This window comes from Acomys russatus, chromosome 19, assembly GCF_903995435.1.
Source record: "Acomys russatus chromosome 19, mAcoRus1.1, whole genome shotgun sequence".
NCBI lineage: Eukaryota > Metazoa > Chordata > Mammalia > Rodentia > Muridae > Acomys > Acomys russatus.
Genome location: NC_067155.1, coordinates 60,997,788 through 61,023,545, shown reverse-complemented (window position 1 = coordinate 61,023,545; position 25,758 = coordinate 60,997,788). Strand labels below are relative to the sequence as shown.

Here is a 25,758-nt window from a genome sequence, read left to right as displayed (position 1 = left end):
GTACCAATAGCTGTAAAACATGGCTGATAAATTTTAGGGGAAAGAAAAAACCAAACCAAACCAAACAAAAACAAAAAAAACCTTCCTGCATTCTGGCCTTCCACTTGCCAGGAAATGGGAAAGCAAGAGAAATATCCCATGGCTTTGCTTGTAGGTTGCCTCTCAGTAGAGGAACAGGACAAGAAGACAGGTGGAGCCTTTGTAAGTCTTTGAACAGAAGAGTCAGGGCTGGGTATTCCAGTCAGATTCAAACAAAACACGTGAACTTGACTAGTCCTGGAGTGCACTGCTGGTTGAGTGTGTGCCAGTTCATGTTTGGAGGTCAGACACCAGCCTGTGGGGATGCTGGTTCTCTCCTCTGTGTGGGCTCCAGGATCTAAGACAAAACATTAGGCTTGGTAGCAAGGACCATCTTGGTGAGCCATCTTGTTAGCCCCAGGTTAAGAATATCATTGCCTAATCCTCTGTGGTCTCCTGTCCCCTTTCCCACATTACTGTCTACTATTACTTTGGGGGTACACTTACTTACCTAGTGGGGAGTTACCACAGTGCAGAGATCAGTTCTCTCCTTCCACACTGAGGATCAAACTCAGGTTATCAGTTTTGGTGACAACTGAGCCACTCACTATTTAACTGATACGATCTTCAATTCAATCTCAACACAGAGTATCACTGCAAATTGTTTATTAAAACACAAAGCAATGGACAGTGAAAAACATCCTGATTTTTTACTTTTTGGTGGGAGTAGGGCGGGGCATGGAAGGGGTAGAGCCCGATGGGAGACAGCCCAGAAGGAACGACAGCTCTGTCCACCCCTACTGCTTCCCTGGACAGCCAGGTTCAAAGCCCCTCGAATACACCTCGCCACGCTTCTATAAATGATGGTGTGGCCAGTCCGTCTGGCCTCAAAGGGAAGGATGGGAAGGAATAGGAGCCGTGGGGGCTAAGGACCTGATGCCTTCTCTCCGATACTTGGTTCCACACAAAGCAGGAAAGGGTTGATTTTCTCAAAAGCCGGGCTGGACCAAAAGTGGTTGAAGGAGCTTACAATGGACAGCCATCCTACCCCAGGGGAACTTTGTGAAAAGGTAATGTTCCTTGCCTCCAAAGAAGGAACTAATCCAGGGTCAAATTTCTTTTCATTCCCCGGATCATGGCACACCAGGGAGGAGAAGAATCAAGAACATCTCTTTTCCTGGTTTTGCCACGACATCTCTCTTTGCCAAGTCTCCCCTCCCACCTGGCACCTCAACTCTTTCCTGACAGTTGTCCTTTGAAAGGACGGAAAGCACACTTCAGTTTGTTGTTGTTTTTTTCTCATACTGAAATAAAGCACTAAGCTCAAAATAGAGGTGAGGATGGAGCTCGCTTTTCCCAATGCTAAGTGCTCCTATCACACAAGACTGCCTGGATGCAAGCGTGCCAAGGCTCTCTCTGCCAACTTCAACAGGCACTACTGTTTCCCTGGCTGCCGGCACAATCCTGGCCCCTTGTTTTTACACTCCTGAGATGCGCCCGTCCCAAGAGATCCAGTCTGTTCTTTTCCTGCCTATCCAGTCAGTCCCCAAATCTGCTCTTTATCAAGCCATATCCTACAAGGGACTAGCCCTCCTGGGCGCTGACCACCAGCCATACTAGCCATCTACCATCATGGACTCTAGCCCTTGCCCTTCCCCTGTGGTGAAGTCCAGCACAGATAGTTTCATCCCCACGTGAAGAGAAAGCGACCCTGAGCTTTCCGGCATGAGCAATAGGCTTCTTTGAAATGTTCTTAGTGCTCTTTGATCTCTAATGACATCTTCCCTACAAGAGAGTTCTTCTGCAGTCTCTGAGCAGATCCTGGGTGTCTGCAATTTTGCTTGTGTATTCTCAGTCAGTCTTACCTGAGAGTCACTTTCCTCAGAGGCCACAGCAGGAGGCCCTAAGTAACCTCCCCAGCTCTGCCTTTTAATAGCAGGAGCGTCTGTTAGACTCTCACTTGAGAAAGCTCACTTGCTCTCCTAGGTCCTTATAGAGTCACAGGGAAGTGTCATACGTAGCGGCCACAATTCCATTAAGGTACCTCAAGGCAAGAAGACACTTGAATTATATCAGAGGAGGCCAGCAAGGAGAGAGAGAGTGAGAAGGAAACAGCCCCATGACAAGGACTGAAGGACCCCTGCCCAGACTTGAGTCTAGAGGGAACACCTGCCTGACTCAGGGCAGGAGAGGAAAAGGCACTGTGCTGACCCGGGTGGGTCCTTCCCCAGTCCCCAGGGAGGAGAGTGAAACCCATGATCCCTCCCTGGACTCCTCAAGGTGAGCCAGTTTCTAAGGAGAGGGGTCTGAGAGCTAAAAGGAGGAGTACTGCTGCTGTTTTCTCAGATTCTCAGCTAAGACTCTAGACCAGGAGAAATTCCTTAAAACAGAAGCTTCTCAACAAAATGAAAGAGGTCAAACCACAGTTCTAACACTGCTCCCTGGCACAGAATGCAGGTGGGCACCAAACACAACTCAAACCTTACCAGGCCCATCCAGGCAGACGCACGTGAGCCTGAGGTCTCCTCAACGGGAACAAGAAAGCAAGGTCTGGACCTGAAGAGCTGGCCCCTCCAACACCGGCACTTGAAGACTACCTTTGAAAATCTTAGGACCGTGGGCGTCCTGGAGCAGCTCTTCCTCAGGATTGGAGACTTTCCGGAACGACAGACTAGGTTCTGGAGACATGAATCCCACAAATCACTTCTTGGCACAATGTTTAAGATAGGCTGAATAAGACTAAAACAACTCAGTCAGAGGCCAGCAGGCCCCTGACCTAAACCACGCTAGACCTGCAGACTCAACCTAGTTGTCCTTGCTTGTGACTCCCAGAAACGTTAAAAGGACCACACCTCTGGCAAAAAGGAGCTGTCTGCTCCAATCTTTTTCTCTACAGGCTGTATCAGTGGGCTCTAAAATCCTGGGGCAGAGTATAACTCAAACAGAAAACCTGAGCCTCTCCTGCCCAACTCCCTAACCGTTACCACTCACAGCTTCCAATCCCAGGCAAACTCCTTGCACTAGCTCAAAACACAGAGAGGGGAACAAACAGTGCAAAAAGCAAAAGGAACAATGGAGTAACTCTTGACACACACAATACAAAAATAAAAATAAGCGTGCCCCACCCAGCCCCTTTAACCTAAACCTCACGTACCTACTACATCATCTTAGAGGAGGGGAAAAAAAGCTTTCAAGTTCAGCATTATGAGCTAGCTGTCGGCAGCTCTCAGCAGCTCTCACTAGCTGGGCAGGCTTGGCTTGGGGGATGTACCCCAGCCCCCACCATACTCCTTCCCTTCTGTTTCCTCACTTCCTTTCAGTTTTTGTTAGCTACAGAAAGATGTTCCTTCCCGTTTGGACACAACTAGAGAGGAAAGCACCCATCCCTATCCCTACGGGAAGGGGTGGGCTTGGAAACAGAGGCAGGAGCCGGGCCGCTTGGCTTACAGTACCATTAGGAAATGGCCCCAGGAGCCAGGGTTTCCTTCTGAGACTCTGAGTCACCAAAAGGATGAGTTGGGGTGAGGAGGCAGGACCCCTCCTTCCTCAGAGACCCACGCAAACAAGGCAACATGGAGACAGCTCTTCTCCATCTTGTTTAATCTGCTGACAGTGCCCCACAGGTCTGTAAACAGCAATGGACCAGGAAGCAAACCACTGTCAGCAGCCCCACCAGTCAGCACATCTGTTGCCCTAGGCAGGTGGTCCCCAGACCATACCAGTACCTCATCCTGTAGAAGCGGGAACTTTGCAAGCACTCCAGGAAGTGCTCCTGACAGCAACCTCAGGCCACAGCCCTCCAGTTGCCAACTCAGTACCCTAGGGTCAGCAGAAGTTACAGAGAAAATAAGAGGACAGTTCTCAAATGACTAAGTGCTGGCCTGGAGTCATCATTAGGAGCCAAAGTCAAGATATGGCCCTTAAGCCTCTTACTTTGTCACACAGCTCAAATATCTAATAAGGCAAACTCAAAACTTAAACACCTTCCGAAACATGGGCCTGGCCTGAGACTCTATGCCACTCCAACTCAGGCTGAGGCAAATCCTGCTGCCTCTGACCTAGAAAATCCCTTTTATCTCAGCCGGGTTGTTCCTCACTGTGTCTTAACTGACAAACAGATGAAGGTGACCAAAAGAAAGATGGAGGACACAGAAACTTCACCCCCTACAAAGGTGTTTGCTGGGAATTTGAGACAGACACTTTGATGCTAAAGTTAGACACCCAGAGCCGGCAGAACCACAGCTGACTAGGAGTCTTGTCAGGCCCATAGTAAGGGAATGTGACTGCTACGTGGATACGGGGATGAGAGGGCAGTAGAGCATACTATTATGATCAATGAATAAGAAAAACAGCTGGGCTGCTGCATCCAGTCTTAGTTCTTTGGGGCAACTCTAGGCATAAACCCAAACTAGCTGAGGGAGGACAGAAGACATGGGATAAATGAACATCGGATTCTGGACATTCTAAACAGTGATCAGTCACTTAGCAGGGCTCAAGTCTCTGAGGTTGCTAACATAAGCCTTTTCTAATCCAAAGACCAGAAAAGACCTTTAAGGTCAAGTGTTCTGTTGCTGCAGGCTGGAAAGCATCCCTGTCCCCTGGCAGCGAGACCCTATGGAGGAGCCAGTGAGAGCTGCTGGGTCAGGGACTCAGGGAGGGAGGTACCAACAAGGTGAGGTGGTGGAGGGTAAGACACTCAAGCAGAGAGCACTCCAACCCCCTGCCTCCTGCCCATGTTTGACAATAACTTAGCTCTATGGTTGAGAGTGAGAAGTAAGAAGCAATTTCAAATGAACCAGATTAAGAGAAAAATCAAGATCCTCAACAGACACCGAAATCAAAATGATTTGTTATAGTAACAAGCGGTAGGTGATCTGAGGACCTGACAACCACTGGTCGTCTTGGATAGCAGACAGTCCTCTAACTGGCACACATCAAGGAGATGAGAGGTGACAATGGAGACACTTGAGGTGGAGCCATCAATACCACAACCAGAAAGGCTTCCAAACAAGGAAGTGCTGGCTTTCTTCTTTTCCCCTTGTCTGTACCATCCAGCTTATTTGCTTCCACACACATATTCTCAACACCATAACTTCTGAAATCACATCTGGACATAAACTCAGAACACACCCAACTCCCAGTGTGGTCTTCCAGATTATGTGACATCTCCCTGCTGTTTGTTAATGTCTAACCTAAAAAAATAGGAACTGTGACTGCTCGGAGTTCAGAGTCCTCTGTCCTAGGTCTGTAATGAGGGTCCTTGGAGAGGAAGGGCCCACTCACCTAAGTACCCCAGAGATGGAGCTGGGGCCAGCCACAAGGAGCAGGGTGGGACTGAGCAGCTCTAGGACCAGTGGGGGGCGGGGCTGGCTGCCCCAATTCATTCTGCTTCTTCTTGCATGTATGCGTGTGCATGAGTGTGTGTGTTGTATGTGTGTATGTGTGGTGTGGTGTGTGTGTGTGTGTGCGCATGTGTGTGTGTGGTGTGTGTGTGTGTGGTTTGCTCTCTGTTTTGCCTAACCCTGTGATAACACAGAAGCCAGCAGGTCTGGTCTCCTCCCCACCCTGCCCTGCTGAGGATGGCCATTTGCTCTCACAGCCGGCAGAGGCAGAACAGGGTTGGAATGAACACCCCGAAGGCCACCAGGATAGGAAACATGAGGCTGCTGTTGTCCGAGGCGTAGGGACTAGGTGTTCGGGGGCCGGACTGCACCCTGTTCTTGTTCGTCTGTCTTTTGAGATTAGACCCCTCATCATATTCTTCCTCCTCCTCCTCCTCTTCCTTCTTCTCCAATCCTGGATGAGGCTGCAGCTTTGGTACATCTAACAGAAGAAAGAAAATGCCTTTTAAGTACACTAGGACCCACAGCATTTATGTGAGAGTATTCAGAGCAGTAAATGAGCCACAACAGAGACACAGAACCCTGTGATGTATCCAGGGTCCACACAGGGTGGAGTAAACTGGCCCTAACCTAACAGTAGGGCATGGAACACAGTCACGTTCAGATTCTACTAAAAAAGTAGTGCGGCACCTTCCCCACAGGGAGGTTATCGCCCCTTCCTGACTCACGTCTTCAAAGCTCCAAGAGGCCCACATTAGGCAAGGACAGTGATCTGACATTAAAACTTCTTTCAAAGCCTCTTCCTCCTTCTCTAAGTCCACAGTCCTTTTGATTCAGATACTGAAGGGCTAATCCATTAGGCCCTGGCTCCCAGCCTCGCTGCACCTCTGTCCTGACTCCTAAGGAGCTCAAGCAGAGCTCGGTGTGAAATAGCACCTGCCTAAAAGTCACATATGTGCACTGAGCAGGAAGACAGAACAGGAGGCCAGGGCTAAAGGAACAGCGCCATGGTTAAGGGACCTGGCTACTCTTGCAGTAGACCTAACTGCAGTCCCCAGCACCCACATGGTGGCTCACAGCCACGCTTAACTACACTTCTAGTTTCTCTGCTGAGCTCTGAGAACATTGCACACGTGGTGGTGCATATAACACACACACACACACACACACACACAGATACACACACACACCTTATACACATAAAATGTCTAAAAAAATTAAAAGACTGTCCATGTAGTCAAGACAAGAAACAGCACAAAGAAAAGATGGACGAGAATGAGTAAGATACTAGTTTTCTTTGCAAAAATCAGTTGGGAAGCTGGTGGTCCAGGGTAACCAGGACCCTGAGCAAGAAATATATCAAGGCAGAATTCCGAAGCCAACGAGACATTACCAAACCCCACAGGGACTCCTACTTTTGCCTTTTTCTCCAAAAGACTAGAGCTCGCCCCTCAAATGGAACTTAGACACATTTCAGGTAATTCTAGTACATTGTGTGCGTGCGCTCATGAGCTTGAGCCTCGCCATGGTAGAGGTCAGAGGACAGCTTGTGGGACTCGGTCTATCCTCTGCCACGTGGGTCCTGGGGATCAAACTTAGCAGCAGGTGTCCTTACCGAATTAGCGACCTTGCCTGCCTCCAGGTAATTGCGAACAAGTGAAAAATGGTCAAGTTCCGCAAGAGGAACCATTATTAGTCCCAATTCATAGGTCAGTTGAGAATTTCTCAAATGGAGCCCAGTGTGGTAGCACACACCTTTAATCCCAGCACTAGGGAGGCAGAGGCAGGCCGATCTCTGTAAGTTTGAGGCCAGCCTGGTCTACAAAGTGAGTCCAGGACAGCCAAGGCTACACAGAGAAACCCTGTCTTGAGAAACAAAACAAAACAAAAAAGAACTTGTCAAATGGGCTGGAGAGATGGCTGAGAGGTTAAGAGCACTATCTGCTCTTCCAGAGGTCCTGAGTCCAAGTCCCAGCAACCACATGGTGGCTCATAACCATCTATAATGAGATTTGGTGCCCTCTTCTGGAGTACAGGCACACATGCAGACAGAGCACTATGTACATAATAAATAAATAAATCTTTTTTTTTTCTTCCTTCAAGACAGGGCTTCTCTCTGTAGCCTTGACTGTCCTGGACTCGCTTTTGTAGACCAGGCTGGCCTCAAACTCACAGTGACCCACCTGCCTCTACCTCCCAAGTGCTGGGAGTCTCCTGCCCCCCCCCCCACCAATAAATCTTTTAAAAAAAAATGCATTTGTCAAAGAGGCTGGGCAGGTGTGGTGGTGCACACCTTTAACCACAGCATTAGGGAGACTGAAATAGGCAGATCTGTTATGAGTCGAGGACAGTTTGGTCTACATAGTGAGTTCCAGGACTAGATTCTATCTTAAGGAAAAAAAAGGAAAATTTTTATTTATTTTTTGGCAAAGACAAACTGTTGATTAAATGGTATGCACACAGGTCTAACTTTAACCCTTTGTGGCCATAACCACATAACAGTTTGTCATTATCTGTCTGACTGAATTCCCCATAATTTGGCTTTTAGTATTTCCAAAATAAAGGCCAGCAAATGATCTCTAGCGTTCCTCAGCCATTTCCTTCAGCACTAGTCAAGAAGCAAAAAGCAAACACCCTGACTTACCATCCACCGTCCCAGCCATGATGTAAAGTGCACACACTTTGGGGTTGTCGTAGTACCCCTAGGAAATAAGAAAGCACAGTCAGCCACACGGCAGCAGCCCCTTCCTGCCTCCCTCCGACGAGGCGCTGGGACGGTTACCTTGACAAACTCAATGTAGAGCTTCCCCGTGAAGGTCGACACCTCCCCTTGCACGCTCAGCTTCCCTTTTCTGATGCTCATGGGGATGATTTCATCGTGAGCCGTGCTGTGCCCGACACGTTCAAAGATGTCCAAGTCCTTCACCACAACATGGCCATTTAACCGGACATCAAACACCTTCCAGGGTTAAGAAAGAAAGAAAGAAAATGTTAACACCAGCAGCTTCACATCCCTTCAGGAAATCAGACACCATGTACCTGCTTGGGCTTCATAACTTACGGCTCTGGATAGACTCCAGGGTAGCTGAAGTCGTTCACCCAAGCCAAATCAAAACCACTGTCCTTTCCTGCCAAGGAGGTTCCACACTGGCCTTCCAGGGAAAAGAGGAGCCACTCACAGCAAAGGACACAGGGAAGAGGACACAGGGCATAGGGGTCAAGAAGGCTCCCCAAAGGACCAAGCCTGTTACCAGCCCCAAGATAAGTACAGTCCATGGGCAAGGGGACACAGCTCCTCTCGGGTAGGAGGGGCCCAGGTCTCTGCTTTGGCCTCAGAGTACCCAACTGTTTAAAAGCAGCCATGTGCCACTAGCCACGCAGAGTCCTTAGCACGCCTCACCTTCTGCTGAGACTGTGCGAAGTAAACCTCAGCAAATTTCAACACCAGCACGTAGTCCCCCTCCTCCTTGACGGGCACTTCATAGCCGAAGGTCTCCTCATTGTACCGCTCTGTCTGGTACAGGATCTGGTCCTCAGGGCTGGAGCGCAGGATCGGCAGCTTCATGCCATAGTCTGAGGCTGAGGGCAAACAGCAAGCAAAAGCACATCAGAGGCAAGACATAAGGAGCAGAGACCCTTGAGCCTCTAGGGGCATTTCCAGGACAGTACTAACTCACTCTCCCATTAGAAGGAGAAAGCACACACAAAGACAACCAGACAGCTACTGACAGGAAAGAGAAACATCAACGAAACCAAACAGTCATTACTTCAACAGATCATTACAATTGCGTCCCAGGCTAGAAAAGGATGGAAATAAACGAATCTGGTTCTTGATGTAAAGGGAGTGAACTACTGCAAAGAAGAAGGAAGAAGAAGAAAGAAGAGAGAGGAGGAGGAGGAACGTCAGAGAGAGCCGCCTGAATACAGGACAGCCGCAACCATCATCAGTCAAATCAGGTTTTCTCAGTCTCAACCCAACAGGATTATCTGGTCAGGAAAGTCATTATTTATCTGTCTTTACTACAAATAGTATACTAGCTTTGCTTTTCCTTTTTTCAAAACTTTTATTCAAAAAGTTTTCCTAAGCTGAAAAAGAACGGACTCGTAAAGAGGGCAGGTGCTGTGCAGCCCCCTCTGACGCAGTGGTCCACCTTCTTACACACACAAAACTCCACCTCCCTGCTCCTAAACCAACAGGAGGAAAGTCCTAGCCAGGCTCTAGATTGGCAGCACTTGGTGCAGACCTGAAGAAACTAGACTCAAGTGCCTGCACAGCAGCAGGGCCAGCCGCACTGAGGACCACAGCGCTCTGCTGCAACAGTGGCTGCCTTAAGATGCTCAAGGCTCAAGAAGCCATCTTCCCACTTCTCAGACGATGACAAAGGTGAAGGAGCCTCTGCAGCCCTCAGTCCTCCTGGGGACAAGTTGTGCCTTTTTCCACAAACACACTAAACTAGGGTCTTTCCACAGATGACACAGCATCCTCCAGGCCCAAGAGACGCACACCCACGCATCCTGACGAGAACAATAGCCTATGCACACAAGGAGGATCCCCAGTGTCCCTTAAAGTCCCTCCCAAACTAGACAGGAATGTGCCTCTTCTCAGCATGGACTGAAGACTGTAAGGCCACCTTCCACTTGAACATGTGACTCTGAAGACACCTGGCACCTGATCCTTTGACAATGGCAGATCAGACAGCCATGCCACCCTGAAGGTGTCTGAGCTCCTCTGACTCACTCCTAAGAGCATATCCGCACAGCTCTATCCTCCAGACCATCATTTCAAAGCAGAGAGCCCGGTGAAAGGTGAAAGATGAACTACAAGGCCCAGTGGCTAAGGTCAAGCCCTCAAAAAATAAACATAACTGTTAACAGTTCCTGTAAGTGACATTAGCCTTGTGATCAGATGCACGCATGAGACAATGGGACAGGAAACTCACTGTAGTTTTGTCTTTAGACTCTTCTCCCTGTATCTCCTCAGGAAATCAAAGCACAGCTCACAAAGGATGTGGGGCTAACACACCCTCAGTCCCTCCCAAGCTCAAAAGCTCCAGAACACACACCTAAGCAGCCTAAAAGGCTATTCCTCTTTCAACTGAGTGCTAAGAATTTCCTTTTCCCAGGAGGGCTCAACTCTTGCAAACTTGGAACATTAGCTAGATTTCATTTATAGATCCACAGAAAATGTGCATGTGTGGACCTTTTTCTTCCCCCTCACTGAAATGAAGCCTCTAAATTCCCTGCAGCAGTCTCGGTTCCACAGCTAAGAAGACAGCCATGGGAACAAGAGCTAAACACTCTGGGATTACTTTCAACTGTTCTCTCTTTAAGCCCCAAGTAGCTCTCCTAAGAGATTTGCCACAAAGTTCTAAGAGACAGAATAGCAAAAAAAAAAAAAAAGCATTTCTTCCTCATTAGCCTTTATACACTGACAGCTAAACAGGTTTCTTTAAGACAAAGGGGCCGGGCATGGTGGTGCACACCTTTAATTCCAGCACTCACGAGGCAGAGGCAGGCGGATCTCTGTGAGTTCCAGGCCAGCCTGGTCTACAAAGTGAGTCCAAGACAGCCACGACTACACAGAGAAACCCTGTGTGTCGGGGGGAGTGGGGCAGTCAGCACATTGCTAAAGATGGTGCAATACAGCTCAGTAAACCAGAAAGGAAGGAGGCCAAAGTATATCTGATGTATCTGGTACTGCTTAGCTCTAGACAACAGGGTAGCCAGGCCTAGTGGAAAATTCAACCCAGCTTTAGAGTAAAACAGGCCTGGATTTGAACCTGGCCCTGCCACCTACTAAGTGATGCTGAACTAGCTGGTTTTGTTTTAGGTCCATTTCCTCAACTACGGAATGGGGCTATCACTCACTACACAGGACTGTGTGAGCGTGAGATAGAGTGCCCTCCATGGAGACCAAGAAAGACACATAGGAATGCTCATAGGGCAGACACACACACATAGTAAGCACTAGATAAAATATACCTCTGCTCTGGGAGTTTAGAGAACAGCAGCAAACTGTGGGTGCACATCTGCATCTGGGAGGCGGCATGGACAGGTACTGGAAGCTGGGGCCCAGCCTGCTCTACACAGCTAGTTTCAGGCAAGCAGGGTTCCACAATGAGCCTCTGTCCTAATAAATAAGGAACTAAGACGGACGGCAGTGGCACACGCCTGTAATCCCAGCACTCGGAAGGCAGAGGCCAGCCTGGTCTACAAAGAGTTCCAGGACAGCCAGGGCGACACAGAGAAGCCCTGTCTCAAAAAACAAAATAAATAAATAATAAACAAGGAAACGGGTCATAAGAAAAAGGAGGTAATGAAATGAGTTAGAGACCTGCAGCAGAGATGAGCATGAACTTTGTATGGTAGGTAAGACCCACCACAGAGTGCCAAGCACTGCAGCTCACACCTGCAATGCCAGCACTCGGGAGGACTGCCACAAGACCAAGGTCTGCCACAGAGTGAGACCCTGCTTCAAAACAAACAAATGAATCGCTTCTTCTAGGCCCCTGACCACTAGATTCTTTTCTCAATCATTTTTTTTTAACTGAGGTTAGTTTCTAGTGAATAACCCCGATGACAGAGGCAAGGAACTTATGCCCTAAATCCCCCTGTAAACTTCCAGTCCTCGGGAGGCCCACAGAAGCACTCCTTTTAGTAGGAACAAACCTTAGGGTCACAGGCAGAGCAGGCAGCAATGACGGATGGGCTTCCCCACTGCCCTTTCTCCCCCTCCGGTCTCCCTTACTCTCTCCCATGCTCTTACCACCTCCTCAAGGCCAAATCCTTCCTTAGCCAAAAGGCTGCCCAAGAAAGGGTTAAGCAGTAAGTCACCTGACAGGCTCAGCCCTCTGGACACAGGAGCTGACCATTTGTAGTGCATGTAAAAGGGCACCAAGCAGAGAGTGGCACTTTGCCCCCCTCAGGACAGCAGTGCCCGCAGAGGGAAGACAGGCTCAGGGCAGGAGGCAAGGCCCTCTAGCAGGAATCTCTATGAAAGGAAGTTTCCCCTAAGCCAAGCCAAGCTCTCTGTGCCCTTAGCTAAAAGGTAGGGTCTAGTCACAACAGGTGACCAAACCAAAAGCCTGGAAAGCCAGACCTCATGGCACAACCTTGCAAGCCCAGCACCGGGGAGGTAAAGGCAGGGTAGGCAGGAGTTTAGCCTAGGCTACATGGTAAGTCTGGGGCTAACCTGAGTAATGTCCCTTGTCTCAAAACCAACAACAACAAAAAAGCCACACACACCCCAGAATGTCTAATATGCCAAATTTTCTATAGTAGTGCACTCAACTGTTGAACTGAAGCACACAGATACAACATGCCTTGTCCAAACTGTGAACACTAGCTATCCCAAGGCAGAAATGAAATTCAATTAAACATTATGAAGTGTCTTTGGAATCACAAGCCATTGCGTGCCCTAGGCCACTCAGTTGCAAGAATGTTGAACTAAAAAAAAAAAAAAAAAAAGAAGAAGAAGAAGAAGAATGTTGAACTACAAAGAAAATGAGAGAAACAGCAAGTTCAAGATGAGGCCAAACTCTTATCTGAACTATTTTGGCAACAAATACCTGAATTCACTTAGCAGAAAATGAACTTTCCTCAGCATGCTGCGAACAGCATTACAACCACGAGGAAAAAGAAAGGAAACATGCCAGTGCCTCCTGTAACCAACATAAATAGCTACAGAGACAAGGGTCTCCAACTAAGGGGCACCCTGGTCACAGAGAAGGCAGGCAGTGCGAACAGCTGTGCTCTCCTTGGCAGGACCGACTCCTCAACACAGAAGATACAGAAAGCAGGCTGCTCAGTGCAAGTCTAACTTATCTGAGGCCCAGACCTAAGGCCAGGAAACACTACTACCCTCAGGGACCCGCTGGCCCAGCCCAGAGCTGCTAACTCAACCACCCACTCTTACTACCCCTGCCTGAGTGCCGCTCACATCCAGAAGAGCCTGCGGCTGGGGACAGAAGACCTTCATTTCTACATCGCTCCATATGCTAGTGTCCAAAAATGGGACTCCACTATGAAGTCTGTAGGCCTCATGTAATTGTATTTGCTCCAATTACCGACCCCAACCCCGACAGACAGACACACACAGACGCTCTCACTCTCATTTACTTTCTCTCTCATGCACCTGCCCCTAAGGAACTACAAGCTAAGGACAGGAGAGCTTGGCTGGTTGCTGACTAGGCCAAAACAACTAAGCCACCTGCACTGGCCACGTAAAACTCAGAGTCTCTGAGCAAGGGCAGCCGCTAAGGACTAAGCCTGGATGTCCCAGCCACTCTCATGCTCTGTACTGGGGACCTCGTGGGACAATGGAACCTGGGTGAAGCTGGTGTCTAAACGCAAGAAACTATCTGCATACTGCCCTCACCACCGTTATCTCAAGAGTCGAAGTCCACCAACTGTCTGGTTTCCTCTGGGGCTCCTTCCTCTACCCACAACCATGAAGAAAGAGGAACAGTCCACAAAGGAGGCAGCAACGACCTGCTGCTACAAAGTCTGGCCTTGGCTGCCACAACCTAGAGCCCTGACTCAGCGGAAACCAGGTTCCTAGGACCTACGTGCCAGGCCGAAACAAATTCCAGGACACAGAACTTCAGAAACAGCCCCCTGTGCCAAGACCCTCACATGTATGAAAGAAGTAAACTCTGGTCTGTTTTGTTAAACAAACTTTCTCAGTGTAGCCCTGGATTTCTGGCTGACCTGGAACTCCCTATGTAGACCAGGCTGGCCTTGTTCAATCTCAGGAATCCACCGGCCACTGCCTCCCAAGTGCTGAGATTACAGGTGTGTGTTGCCACACCCAGGTAACACACACAACTATCAGGACACAGAAATTGGGAGAAACTAAGTAGAACCCTTCAGCAAACTCAAGCGCCAAATACAGACACTGGATAAAGATGCTGCCTCCTAGTTGTTTAGAAAGGCCTATCACCAACTTGGTGGCTTCTACATCCAGCAAACAGCATCAGTCTCCCAGAACATGAAACAAAAAATACCTTTCTAAGAAGCTTTATGTGTATGGTATTATGCTTGCACGTGTCTGTGCACATGTGTGTCTGGCGACCATGGAGGTCACAAGGCAGCACTGGACCCCCTGGAACTGGAGCTGTGGACAGTTGTGAGCTACCATCCAGGTGCTGGGAATCAAACCCGGGTCCTCGGGAAGGGCAATCAATGCTTTTAACCGTTGTGCCATCTCTCCAGCCCCCAGAATTTCCTTCTGCAACCTGTTTTTCAATCCTACTTAGTAGAAGAATCTAAAGCTGTTTTTCCCTAAGACTGGATTGGGGGTAACCTATAGCCGAAGCGCCCTGGTGCAGAAACCTGAATCCCAGCTAGTCTACTGGACTTCCAGCAAGGCCCAGGAACCTGTATTTTTAACCAACTGCCCTAGCAATGCTCAGACTGACACTGTAAACGGTGTAACTCTGCAAAAACCACTGTTGCTTCATCGGTTAAGTCTCAAGCACTTTCCCCCCTCAGCTAGAATCATGCTTCTCAGGGTTAGCCGGGGCAGGAGAGGGCGTCACTCAAACCTTACATAGGTTGACCACACAGGCAGGGCGGGCGGCTTTTACTTTTAAGCACACAAATTCCAAAGGAAGGTAGGGGAGGACGCCACGGTCAAACTTTCCCGGACCATCCCCTTCGAAGATTCCCTGCTATTCTGGCTAGGAATCAAGCCCCACTCCCGAGAGACAGGGCACGGAAAGCGGCCGATTTATGGGTGGGCAAGAATCTATCGGGAACCGTCGTACTGTAGAGCAGTGCAATCGATGACCTACAACCTGCGAGGCCTCCAGGTGCCAGGCAAAAGGCCACCCTTCGTCTTTACTTTTCCTGCTTGGGTGGCATGAGGGGACGAGAAAGATCTAAATATAACTTCTCGTCAACTCTATGCCTCGATGGCTCTTGGGAGCTTCGAGCCAGATCTGGGCCTTGGGCTCTGGCCAGCTCCCTGGGGGTACTGCAGAGAGAAACTTCGCTCCAAGGATGGAGTGCCGCGGTCGAGAGGAAGGGGCTGGGGGTGGGGGTGGGGGGCGGCTGCGCCCCGCTCGCAGGCCCCGGATCCCCACGGCTCGGCCGAGGGGCTCTCACCTCGGCCCACCCGGCCTTCCAGAGGGTCCTTGCGGAAGTGGATCCCGTGCACGTCCACATGCGCCTCGCCGCCCGCGTTGACTGCCCAAATGACGCTCTCTGGCAGTCCGGCCCCAGCGGCGCCGACCACGCCGAGCCCCGGATCCCGGAGCTCGGGCAACAGCAGCAGCAGCAGCGGCAGTCGGAGAAGCGCCACCGCGGCTGCCTCAGCTGCCCGGGGCCTCAGCATGGCGGCCACCACTGCGGGGGCAGCCCCTGCGGACCCTGGTCCTCGGCCGGCCGCCAGGCCGACCCCGACCTCAGTAAAGCAGCGCCGCGGACCGTCCTGCCTCAGCACCCCGGGACATGTCGCTCTCGGGCCTCCTCCTCCTCCTCAGCCTCGGGTGCCGCCTCCCATCTCGGGAACAACCTACCCCGCCGCCCGGCCCTCAGCCTGGACGCTCCAGCCAATCAGAGCGCCGCCCTAATTAATTACCCACCACCCCGCCGAGAGCGGCCCCCCTATTGGCTAGTGTGCTTGTAAGGGGGCGTGGCCACACCCAGGCTCCGGCCCAACCACCGGGCACGAGAAGGAGCGCGCGCGGAGGGAGGGAGTTCGGTTGAAGCGGCGGTTCGTGCGGAAGTGGAGGGTGCAGCGCCTAGGCCGCCCCGGAATCCCACAACAGAATAGGAAAGGTGGCCTGGGGCGGGGAAGGTTTAGAGAAGGGCGCACTGACACGTCGCCAACACTTCCGGTGCTCCAGATCTTGGGACCGAATCGGCTCTGAAGGGGGCGTTGCCATCTTCTCCATCCCTTCTTTTTCTTTTTTCCCTCAGAAAGCAAGAGCGCGGGTTCCACAGACGAAGCAATGGTTCTCTTCCCCCCCCCCCGCCACCCCGGGAGGCAGACGAGCCGGCCTCTCCCTGAGATGCCACATGCACAGGTGGCAGGACGCGAGTCCCACGAGGATAAGGTCCCGCCCTCACCCCTTAGCGGGCGCGAGGTGTGTGGTAGCGTCCAGGAGGCCGTCCAATCAGAAAGCTCCAACGCAGCGGAAACGCGTGGCCTCTGGGGGGGAGGGGCTCCAGGCTGCCTGCGTCTCCATGGCGACGGTCTCTGGCGGGCCAGAGGACCTGAGGAACGGAGCTAGGGCTTCCTCCTCCCCCTGGAGCGAGTGGTCGTGGGGTGGTGATCGCTGGTGGCCTCGACTACCTGGCACAGGCACGACCCGGGCTCCCTGGTGTGACATTTCACGTGGCGCTCTTCTACGCTAGCGTCCCTGTCCTTGTATCTGCACAAACTTCCATTTTTTATTTTATTTTATTTTATTTATTTATTTATTTTTTGTGCCCTGGGAAACCGGGCTGACTGAGTCTTTGCGTCTCACCGCAAGTTTCTGACACAGCCGAGTGGGAGAAGTTACTCATTTGTTCCATACTTATCCTGACCCTGCTACACGGGTTGTCAGATTGTGCCGACTAAATATAGGAAGCCCGGTTACATTTGATTTTGAGGTTTACAAAGAAAGAAATATTAAACAGCTGTGGGCACGATGACACTGGATGACACATTCCTGTACTGAGTCAAGAGGATTACCATGAGTTTAACGGCCAGCTTGGGCTACAAGAGCGTGATCCTAGCCGGGCGGTGGTGGCGCACACCTTTAACCCCAGCACTCGGGAGGCAGGGGCAGGCGGATCACTGTGAGTTCGAGGCCAGCCTGCTCTACAAAGGGAGTCCAGGACAGTCAAGGCCACACACAGAGAAACCCTGTCTCGAAAAAGAAAAGAAAAAAAAGAGTGTGGTCCTGTCTCTAAAACAAACAGAGGAGGCTAGAAAGATGGCTCAGCGGTTGAGAGCTCCCAGCACCCACATGGCTGCTAACCAAGAGATGGGTTGTGTTGGTCTAACCTTCACTTTTACTGTATGCACGCGGTGCATAGACCATATGTATTAAAGGCCCCGCCAGGGCTTGCCGACGCCCCCCAGCACCCTCTGAGGACTGGTGACCTTCAGGAAGTGGCAGGAACTAGTTTGGGGCTGAGACTGAGCAGGGGTCAGTTCCTTTCTTGGTGGCTTCTCAGTGCCGCCATCCTTTAGATCTTTGAGCCTTTGCTGACCCTACATGGAACCGTCCACTGAGAATTCTTCCCCCAACACTGCACCTCTGTCCTTTGGGAACCTAGGGCCCTGTTGAGCACTGTGTATGTGCTAGGCAGGTTTTCATTCTACCCCTGAGGTACATGGCCACACTTCCTTTTTTTTTTTTTTTTTTTTTTTTTTGAGTCTATCTTTTGCTAAGTTGTCTAGGCTGGCTCTCAAATCTGTGATCCTCCTGCCTCAGCCTTCTGAGTTGCTAAAATGACAAGCCAGGCCTCTGCTACCTTGCCCAGCTACAAAATATGCTTCCCATGGAAAAATGCAGGCAACACGAAAAGGAACTTGAAAAACGATCACACACCCAAGGTCAGGACTATAGCCAAGACAGGCCCTGACAGCCTCTTCTTAACAGCCATTCGTTCCCACCCACTTGACTTTCATAGCCACCCCAAGAAGCTGAAAAACAGGAAATGTCCCCCGTTTTATGGATGAGAAACTAAAAGAGTTGAGGAAGGTTAAGTAATTTGTGTAAAACCATACAATGGTGTTGAGTGTTTAATCTACTCATGTTGTGATCCTGGCTACCTATGAGGCCATATTTGATGCAAATTACAGCTCTACCAGGTATGCCTGTGTTACTTGGGTAAAGGAATTCACCTCTTTGAGCCTCAGTTTCCCCCTCTGTGATACAGAATAATTGTACATATGTCCTAAGACTGTGAGACATAAAAGAGATATATTTTAAGTGAGATTAAAAGGAGCCGGGTGTGGTGGCCTATGCCTTTAATCCCAGCACTCGGGAGGCAGAGGCAGGTGGATCTCTGTGAGTTCGAGGCCAGCCTGGTCTACAAAGCGAGTCCAGGACAGCCAAGGCTCCACAGAGAGACCCTGTCTCGAAGAAGAAGAAGAAGAAGAAGAAGAAGAAGAAGAAGAAGAAGAAGAAGAAGAAGAAGAAGAGATTAAAAGGAGCTTTAAAAAAAAAAGTCATTTGTTAGTGGGGGGTAGGGCACATAGGGGCTTGGGTGTGGAGGTCAGAGGACAACTTTCAGGAGTCAGTTCTCTCATCATGTGGATCTCAGGGATCGAATCTGGTTGTTGAGGCAGAAAGCACCTTTACACCCTAAGTGATCTTACCGCCCCGCCTTTTTATTTTATTTTTAGAGGAACCCTCATTGAAGCCAGGCCAGCCTCAAACTCAATACCCCGTTGAGGGTGCCAGCCCAAGAGCACTGTGTAACCATGGGTACATAGCTAAGTGTCAATAAATAAGTTTTAAGTATTTGGGGGCACACAGACCTGGATTCAAAGCCCACTTTATGCTTTTTAGATCTATGTGGAACTTGGGGGGGTCTTTCTCCCCTCAGAGCCCCAGCTTCCTCATCTGATGTAATTAGAATATCCACACTCAGGACTTTGAGAAATCCTTAGACGAAGGCCTGGCTCCTAGATGGTGTTTAGTACACAGTAGCTATTAATCATACAAGAAGAAATCACTGTAACATGCAGTGCTGGCACTGTAATAGTAGAAACGGCCTGGTGAACAGCCCAGGCTAAGGAGTTGGGAAAAACCCTTCTACCCAAGGGAGGGAAAAGCCAACTGGAACCAGAGTTCAAAAGTGGAAAACGGAGCAGCTGTTTATGAGGCCCTGGAGGCAACTTCACCTTGACCCACAAAACCAAAAAGAGGTGTGTCTTCCGGTAGAGATAAGAATCCTCAGAACAAAGCATGCTACTAATTAAGTCTAGTCTATTTAAAGTAAGCGGGATATTTCCCCCCTTAGGATAAGCTAACAATAAAAGCTACAAAGGAAAACAGGTGGGTGGGGACCACTTAGCCTCCTACTTGGTCAACCATGTAGTTCTCCCTTGTGAGGTGGGTGGTCTGGTCCAGAAGCCAAGTTTTTTCACGTTGGGCCCCTTGGAAGACAGATCCCAGAGGCATCAGAGCCACCCAGAGAGTCAGAGAACCTGCCCACAGCACCCCTTAGCCTCCAGTTAGGCCGGGAAACTGGGACAGAGAAACCCTACCCAGGTCTCCACCTTCAAGGGAAAGGAGGCTGGACCTGCAGGCCTTTGCTTCCCAGAGGAGGATATGACTCACCAAAGAAACTGACAGGGCCAGTATGACCAGGTGTGGGGACAGAAAAAGGACCCATCTATAGCCTTAGGCAAGTCACTTTCTACTGTGCTTGGTTTTCCTCGCCTGAGAAGTCAGTCATCCTTAGTGCTGACCGAAACTTCAGACAACTGGGTTTAAGTGTTAAGTGACAAAGTGAGTTGAGATGGGAATGCCAGGACTTTTGTGTTTTGCTTAAGACAGAATCCCATGTATGCCCCTGGGCTGAGCGCAACTTGTTCCGTAGCTGAGGATGGCCTTGAACTCCCGTTTCCACCTCTGGTGTGCTGGGGTTGCAAACACACTCGACCATGCTCGCTTTCCAGAGTGCTGGGGATCGACCCCAGGGCTTCATGAACACTGAGCAAGCGCTGTCCTGAGCTGTGCACTCAGCAGCCAGGGCAGTCTTGTTTGCTTTGTTTTGCATTTGGGGGCAGGGTCTTGCCTTCTGCCAGGCTGGCATAGAACCTGTGACCTCATGTCTCACGGCCTCCTGAAAGCTGGCATTATAGCAATCTGAAATCCCACTTCCCTTCTTAGGTGCCACGTGACACCCTCACTAGGACAGGTTAAAGCTGTGCTGTGGGCTTTCTACCTTTCTTCCAAGTCAAGAGGAAGACCTTAAATCTAGCTTAAAAAAAAAAAAAAAAAAATCCAGGCAAAGAGAACTGTATGGGTAAAGGATTTGAGTCACACCCTCTAAGCACCCTGAATGCGCTTTTTTTTTTTTTTTTTTCCGAGACAGGGTTTCTCTGTGCAGCCTTGGCCATCCTGGACTCACTTTGTAGACCAGGCTGGCCTCGAACTCACAGCGATCCACCTGCCTCTGCCTCCCGAGTGCTGGGATTAAAGGCGTGCGCCACCACGCCCGGCCTGAATGCGCTTTTTTGTTTTGTTTTGTTTTCTTTTTCTTTTTTGAGATAGGGTCTCACTGTGTAGCCCTGGCTGGCTTGAACTCACAGAAATCTGCCTGCCTCTGCTTCCCTAGTGTTGGGATTAAAGGGATTCCCCACTTCTTTCCTTCCTTCCTTCCTTCTTTCCTTCCTTCCTTCCTTCCTTTCGTGTGTACAAGCGTAGGTATATCATGCATGCCTGGTGCCTTCAGAACTCAGAAGAAGGTGTCAGATCCCCTGGAACTAGAGTTACAGCAGTTGTGAGCCCATATGTGGGTGCTGGATAGGCAACCTGTGCCCTCTACCAGAGCAGTAAGTGGAGTCTTCTCTCCAGCCCCTAAAGGAGCCCTGTCTTTGTAACCACCCCCCGCTAGGTACTGCTGACAACAGAGAATGAGGCCAGAGGGGGCGTATTAGTTTCTTTGGCATAGTTGTGACCAAAATGTCAGCCATAGAACCTCCAAGCAGGAAAGGCTTGGTCTGACTCGGGCTTTCAGGCGGGTCATCCCAAGGTTGCTTGGCCCCACAAATTTTGAAAAAACATCATAGAGTACAGAAGAACATGTGGTGGAAGCAAGCAGGGAGTGGGTGAGAGAAGACACAACAGGTTACACCCCCCATCAAGCTACTTCCTCTTGCCCCCCAGATTCCCACCACTTCCAAAAGAAAAGCTGCCAGGTAGGAACAGGTGCTGCATCCTTTGGGGGAACATTTTTTTTTGGGGGGGGGAACATTTTAAATTTTAACCAATACTCAGAACTCCATCGTTAGTCTTGAAGTGATAGTCAGCTGAAGGCAGGAGCAGGTGACACCTCAGGGAGCGAGGGGACAGTCTGGGTCTGCAGTCTGAGCTTGCCAGGTACAACTGGACCAGAGCCGCCTTTCGGACCACGAGGGATTAGAGACAGAGCCCAGATTTGAGCGGAGATTAGCATCACTGTCCATGGGAGCTTCCCGTATGGATATTAATCCCACTGAGGCTGGAGAGATGGGTGCACGGTGGAGAGTGATTGCTGCTCTTGCAGAGGACCTGAGTTTTGGTCCTTGGCACCCAGGTCAGGCAGCTAGTAACTCCAGCTCCAGGGGAATCTGATGCCCTCTTCTGGATCCTGTGGGCACAGCACTCACCCCTGCAACAGACAACCCACCCCAACTTTGCCACCTCACACATGCAGGCATGCCCATGCTCATACACAGACAGACAGACAGACAGACAGACATATAATTTAATTTTTTTTATTGGAGTTGGAGAGAGTGGCTAAGAGCACTTACTGCTCTTGAAGAGTATCTGGGTTTCCTTTCCAGCGTCCAGCCCTCTGTAACTCTAGTCCCAGAGGACCCAACATACTCTTCTGGCTTCTGCATATGCTGTACACACATGCATACATGCAAGCCAACACTCATATGCATGAAATAAAATATTTTAAAAATAGCCAGGCCTGGTGGCGCATGCCTTTAATCCAAGCACTCGTGAGACAGAGGCAGGTGGATCACTGTGAGTTGGAGGCCAGTCTGGTCTACAAAAGTGAGTCCAGGACAGCCAAAGCTACACAGGGAAACCCTATTTGGAAACAAACAAACAAGCAAACAAAAAACCCAACAATAAAAAACAAATCCAAAAAACCCAAAATCTTTTAAAAATAATGAATCTTTAAAAGTGAATTTCTTTTTATTAATAAAGATTTATTTATTTATTTTGTATACAGTGCTCTGCCTCCATGTGTGCCTGCACACCAGAAGAGGGCACTAGATCACATTATAGATGGTTGTGAGTCACTATGTGGTTGCTGGGAATTGAACTCAGGACCCCTGGAAGAGCAGACAGTGCTCTAACCCGCTTCGCCATCTCTCCAGCCATAAAAGTGATTTTCATGACCATCTTCCCCATCTTTTTTCCTCTCACGTTGAGGAATGAAGACACTTGGGAGGAGGCAAACATAAGTGAAGCCACAACAGTAATGGCGAAGGCTGTAACAGTGGTCACCAGGTGTGCTTACAGGCAGGATTCCATGGCCTTCAAGCCTACATCGTCCCTGAGGCTCCACAGAGGATGAGCTTCAGAGCTAGAATCGAGGGAACCTCAAATTCCTTGTGTAAAACTACACTGGCAGGCAGGCCATGGTGGCGCTCTCCCTTAATCCCAGCACCTGGGAGGCAGAGGCAGGTGGATCTCTGTGAGTTCAAGGCCAGCCTGGTCTACAAAGTGAGTCTAGGACAGCCAAGGCTATGCAGAGAAACCCTGTCTTGAAACACAAAACAAAATAATTTTTAAAAATACAAATAAAAAACTACACTGGCTTCCCACATAACCCAGGAACTTTCCTAAGAGCTGTACATCTTTTTTATTTCTCTGTTTTGTATGTGTCTGTATGTTGGTTTGTGCTCATGGGTTCAGTGTCTAAACTCTTAATTGCTCAGCTGCTTCCCCAGCCCCTCCATCTTTGTTTTTTAATTGTATTTTTAGTCTATGCACTTTATTTTATTTTACAGGTTCTTATTTTGCTTTGTTCTTAGAAAGTTTTGTTTTGTTTTTTGGTTCAAGCATTTATTTATTTGGGGGGGGGTCATGCCATCTCATACTGGGGGTTGGTGGGTCAGAGAACAACCTTCAGGAGTCAGTTCCCTCCCAGCGACTGAGCCCTGGTCATTAGAACTCTGCGGCAGGCTCCTTTGCAAGTTGAGCCTTCTCACTGGCCCTCTTGCTGGCTTTGATGAGCTGGGGGTGGAGGGCAACTCACCAACCTGCGGCCTCTGTGGATGATAAGGAAATGCTCTAACCACTAAGCAACACCCTAGCAATTTTCAGTTTTCTCTTAACTTTTAAATTACATTTTATTTATGAGAGAGACAGACAGACAGACAGACAGACAGAGAGTGCTGTAGTTGTGATGGTGGTGAGACAGACAGACAGACAGACAGACAGACAGACAGACAGAGAGTGCTGTAGTTGTGATGGTGTAAATATGTGATGGTGGTGGTGAGCGTGGTCTGGGTGTGAGTGTATGTGATTATTTTGTCATATAGATATATATATATCAGGCTGCTTTCCACTTCACAGCACTCCCCGTCTCCATCTCCTGAGTGCTGGGATTACAGGCATGTGCCACTGATGCCCACCTCTGCTAAGGTAACCCTTGGAGCTCCCCCAGGAGAGAGGTATTAAAGGACTGTTTTGCCTGTAAGAAGGAACCCAAAGAGCCTGGTGGGTGGGAGGAGCGAGATTGCAAGGGCGGAGCTAAGACGCAAGGGCGGAGCTAAGATGCAAGGGAGGCCGCCTGCCCCTGACTTCTTGCCTGAATATTCACAGTCCTTTCAGCGGGGCCTGACTGTTTTCTCAAGTCCCTTTATCACGGCTGCTGTGTTTATGGTGTTATGAGGCCACACACTAGGTATGGAGATGACCCAGCTTATGGTCTGCTCCGCTCTCTCCTTGGCAGGTTTCTGGAGGGCTCCCCCTGCCAGCCGACAGAGCTGTCTACAAGGGGCTCTTTCTCTTCAAATTGCCCTACAAGCCATTACATCTCTGAAAACCACTGATCTGCAGTCCCTGGGCAGAGCTAAGCCATTGGGGAACAAGCAGGGCTGCGGGCCTGCCGAGAAGGGCACAGAGCCAAGGGCTTAGTCTCAGAATTGGATTATTAGAATTTGGAGCTCCCAGCTCGCCTGGCCTCCGGGACACGGAGATTACCCAGGCATCTGGCTGGGGCCCACAGGCCTTCCCACATCTCCTGATCTGCCACGCCTAAGTAACTGGTCCTCCTTCCTCCGCGACCACCTGGGGGCACAGAAGGCTCCATCCACCTCGCTACTCTCACCTTTGCTTCCCTCCCCCGCGGCCCCCCAAGCCTGCCTCGGGGGCCTTGTGTAGCTGGAACGTTACCGTGGAGTTCTGTGGTCCACAGACGGTCAGCATCCGGAGTCATCTGAGATCGTGTCCAGGATGGAAAATTACGGCCCTTACCCCAAACACTGGCATCAGAATCAGAGGTGGGTGCAGATCTGGGACTTAGCGAATCCTTCAGGTAGGCCGGTGAGCCGGCTCAGTGGGTGAAGGGTCTTGTGGCCAGTCCTACCAACTTGAGTCTGAGGGCCAGGAACCACACGGCAGGAGGAGGGAACTGACTCCCGAGAGCTGCCCTCGGACCTTCACCCACATGCCCCCACACAAACACATGTAATTTTCAAAAAGAGTCCTTGAGGTGGTTTTGTTTTGTTTTGTTGTTTTTCGAGACAGGGTTTTCTCTGTGTAGTCCTTACTGTCCTGGACTCGCTTTGTAAACCAGGCTGGCCTCGAACTCACAGAGGTCCGCCTGCTTCTGCCTCCTGAGTGCTGGGATCAAAGGCGTGCGCCACCACACCCGGCTTGACCTTGTTCTTTATTGTCCCCTCATTACACAGGAGGAAGCAGGTCCCGAGAGGAAACCCAACAAACCCGAGGAGGCCTAACTGCCACACAGCTGCCAGCCCGCGCTCATCCTTGCAGGGTGACCTGCGGGAGAGCATTCCTCACCTCACCAGTGCAGGGCAGCCCTCCTCGCGCCCTCTGTGGGTCTGTCTGCGTGTGCTGCCTTCATCGCAGGGTCACGCTCTGCAATCATACAGGAATGGGTTTCCACCAAGTCCGCCTCCCGGATCAGCCTAAAGTCTCCCGGAAGTCAGGAGGCGGCGCTGCCCCTGCCAGGTGCTTCCCCAGCACTCAGCTCCTATCATAACCGCGTCTCTCCTGCCCTCTGCGTGAGCCAGAGCTGTGGAGATCCAGCTCGGCTGACAGAGGGCTTGCTTTGCTTCCCTGAAGCCCTGGGTTTGATCCTCAGGACTGCGTAAATCAGGGGCCATAATGCGATCCCGTAGCACCAGCACTACTGAGGTGGGGGATCAGAAGGTCAGAGCTGGAGAGGTGCCTCATAGGTTAAGAGCACTGACTGCTCTTTCGTAGGACCTGGGTTCGATTCCTAGCTTGGCAGCTTATAATTGGTAATTCCAGTTCCAGGGCATCTGGGCCCCCTCTTCTGGTTCTGTGGGTGCAAGGAATGTATACATTGGAGAGGCATACACGCAGGCAAAACACCTGTGCTGGTAAATAATAGCAGTAGTAGTAGCAGCAGTAATAATAATAATAATAATTATTATTATTATTATTATTATTATTTTCAAGCTCATTCTTGGCTTAGTGAAAAGCCAGTTAGAGATTCTGTCAATAAA

At 50.1% G+C, this 25,758-nt stretch overlaps 1 protein-coding gene across 1 annotated transcript; it reads right to left on the bottom strand.

The window, feature by feature from the left end:
• Nucleotides 1-5,522: 5,522 nt before the first annotated feature.
• Mlec (malectin) lies at nt 5,523-15,858 on the bottom strand. The gene is made up of 5 exons (XM_051161673.1): nt 15,468-15,858; nt 8,761-8,939; nt 8,143-8,319; nt 8,005-8,062; nt 5,523-5,841 (listed from the first exon to the last, which is right to left on the bottom strand). The coding sequence occupies exons 1-5, from the start codon at nt 15,694-15,696 to the stop codon at nt 5,612-5,614; spliced, it is 873 nt and encodes a 290-aa protein (XP_051017630.1). The 5' UTR covers nt 15,697-15,858; the 3' UTR covers nt 5,523-5,611.
• Between the last annotated feature and the right edge of the window lie 9,900 nt (nt 15,859-25,758).

Coding starts and splice junctions, on each gene's coding strand:
- Mlec (XM_051161673.1), bottom strand. CDS start 15,696: ATGCTGAGGCCCCGGGCAGCTGAGGCAGCCGCGGTGGCGCTTCTCCGA. Junction 8,940..15,467: donor GGAAGGCCGGGTGGGCCGAG/GTGAGAGCCCCT, acceptor GTTTGCCCTCAG/CCTCAGACTATGGCATGAAG. Junction 8,063..8,142: donor TCTACATTGAGTTTGTCAAG/GTAACCGTCCCA, acceptor CTTATTTCCTAG/GGGTACTACGACAACCCCAA.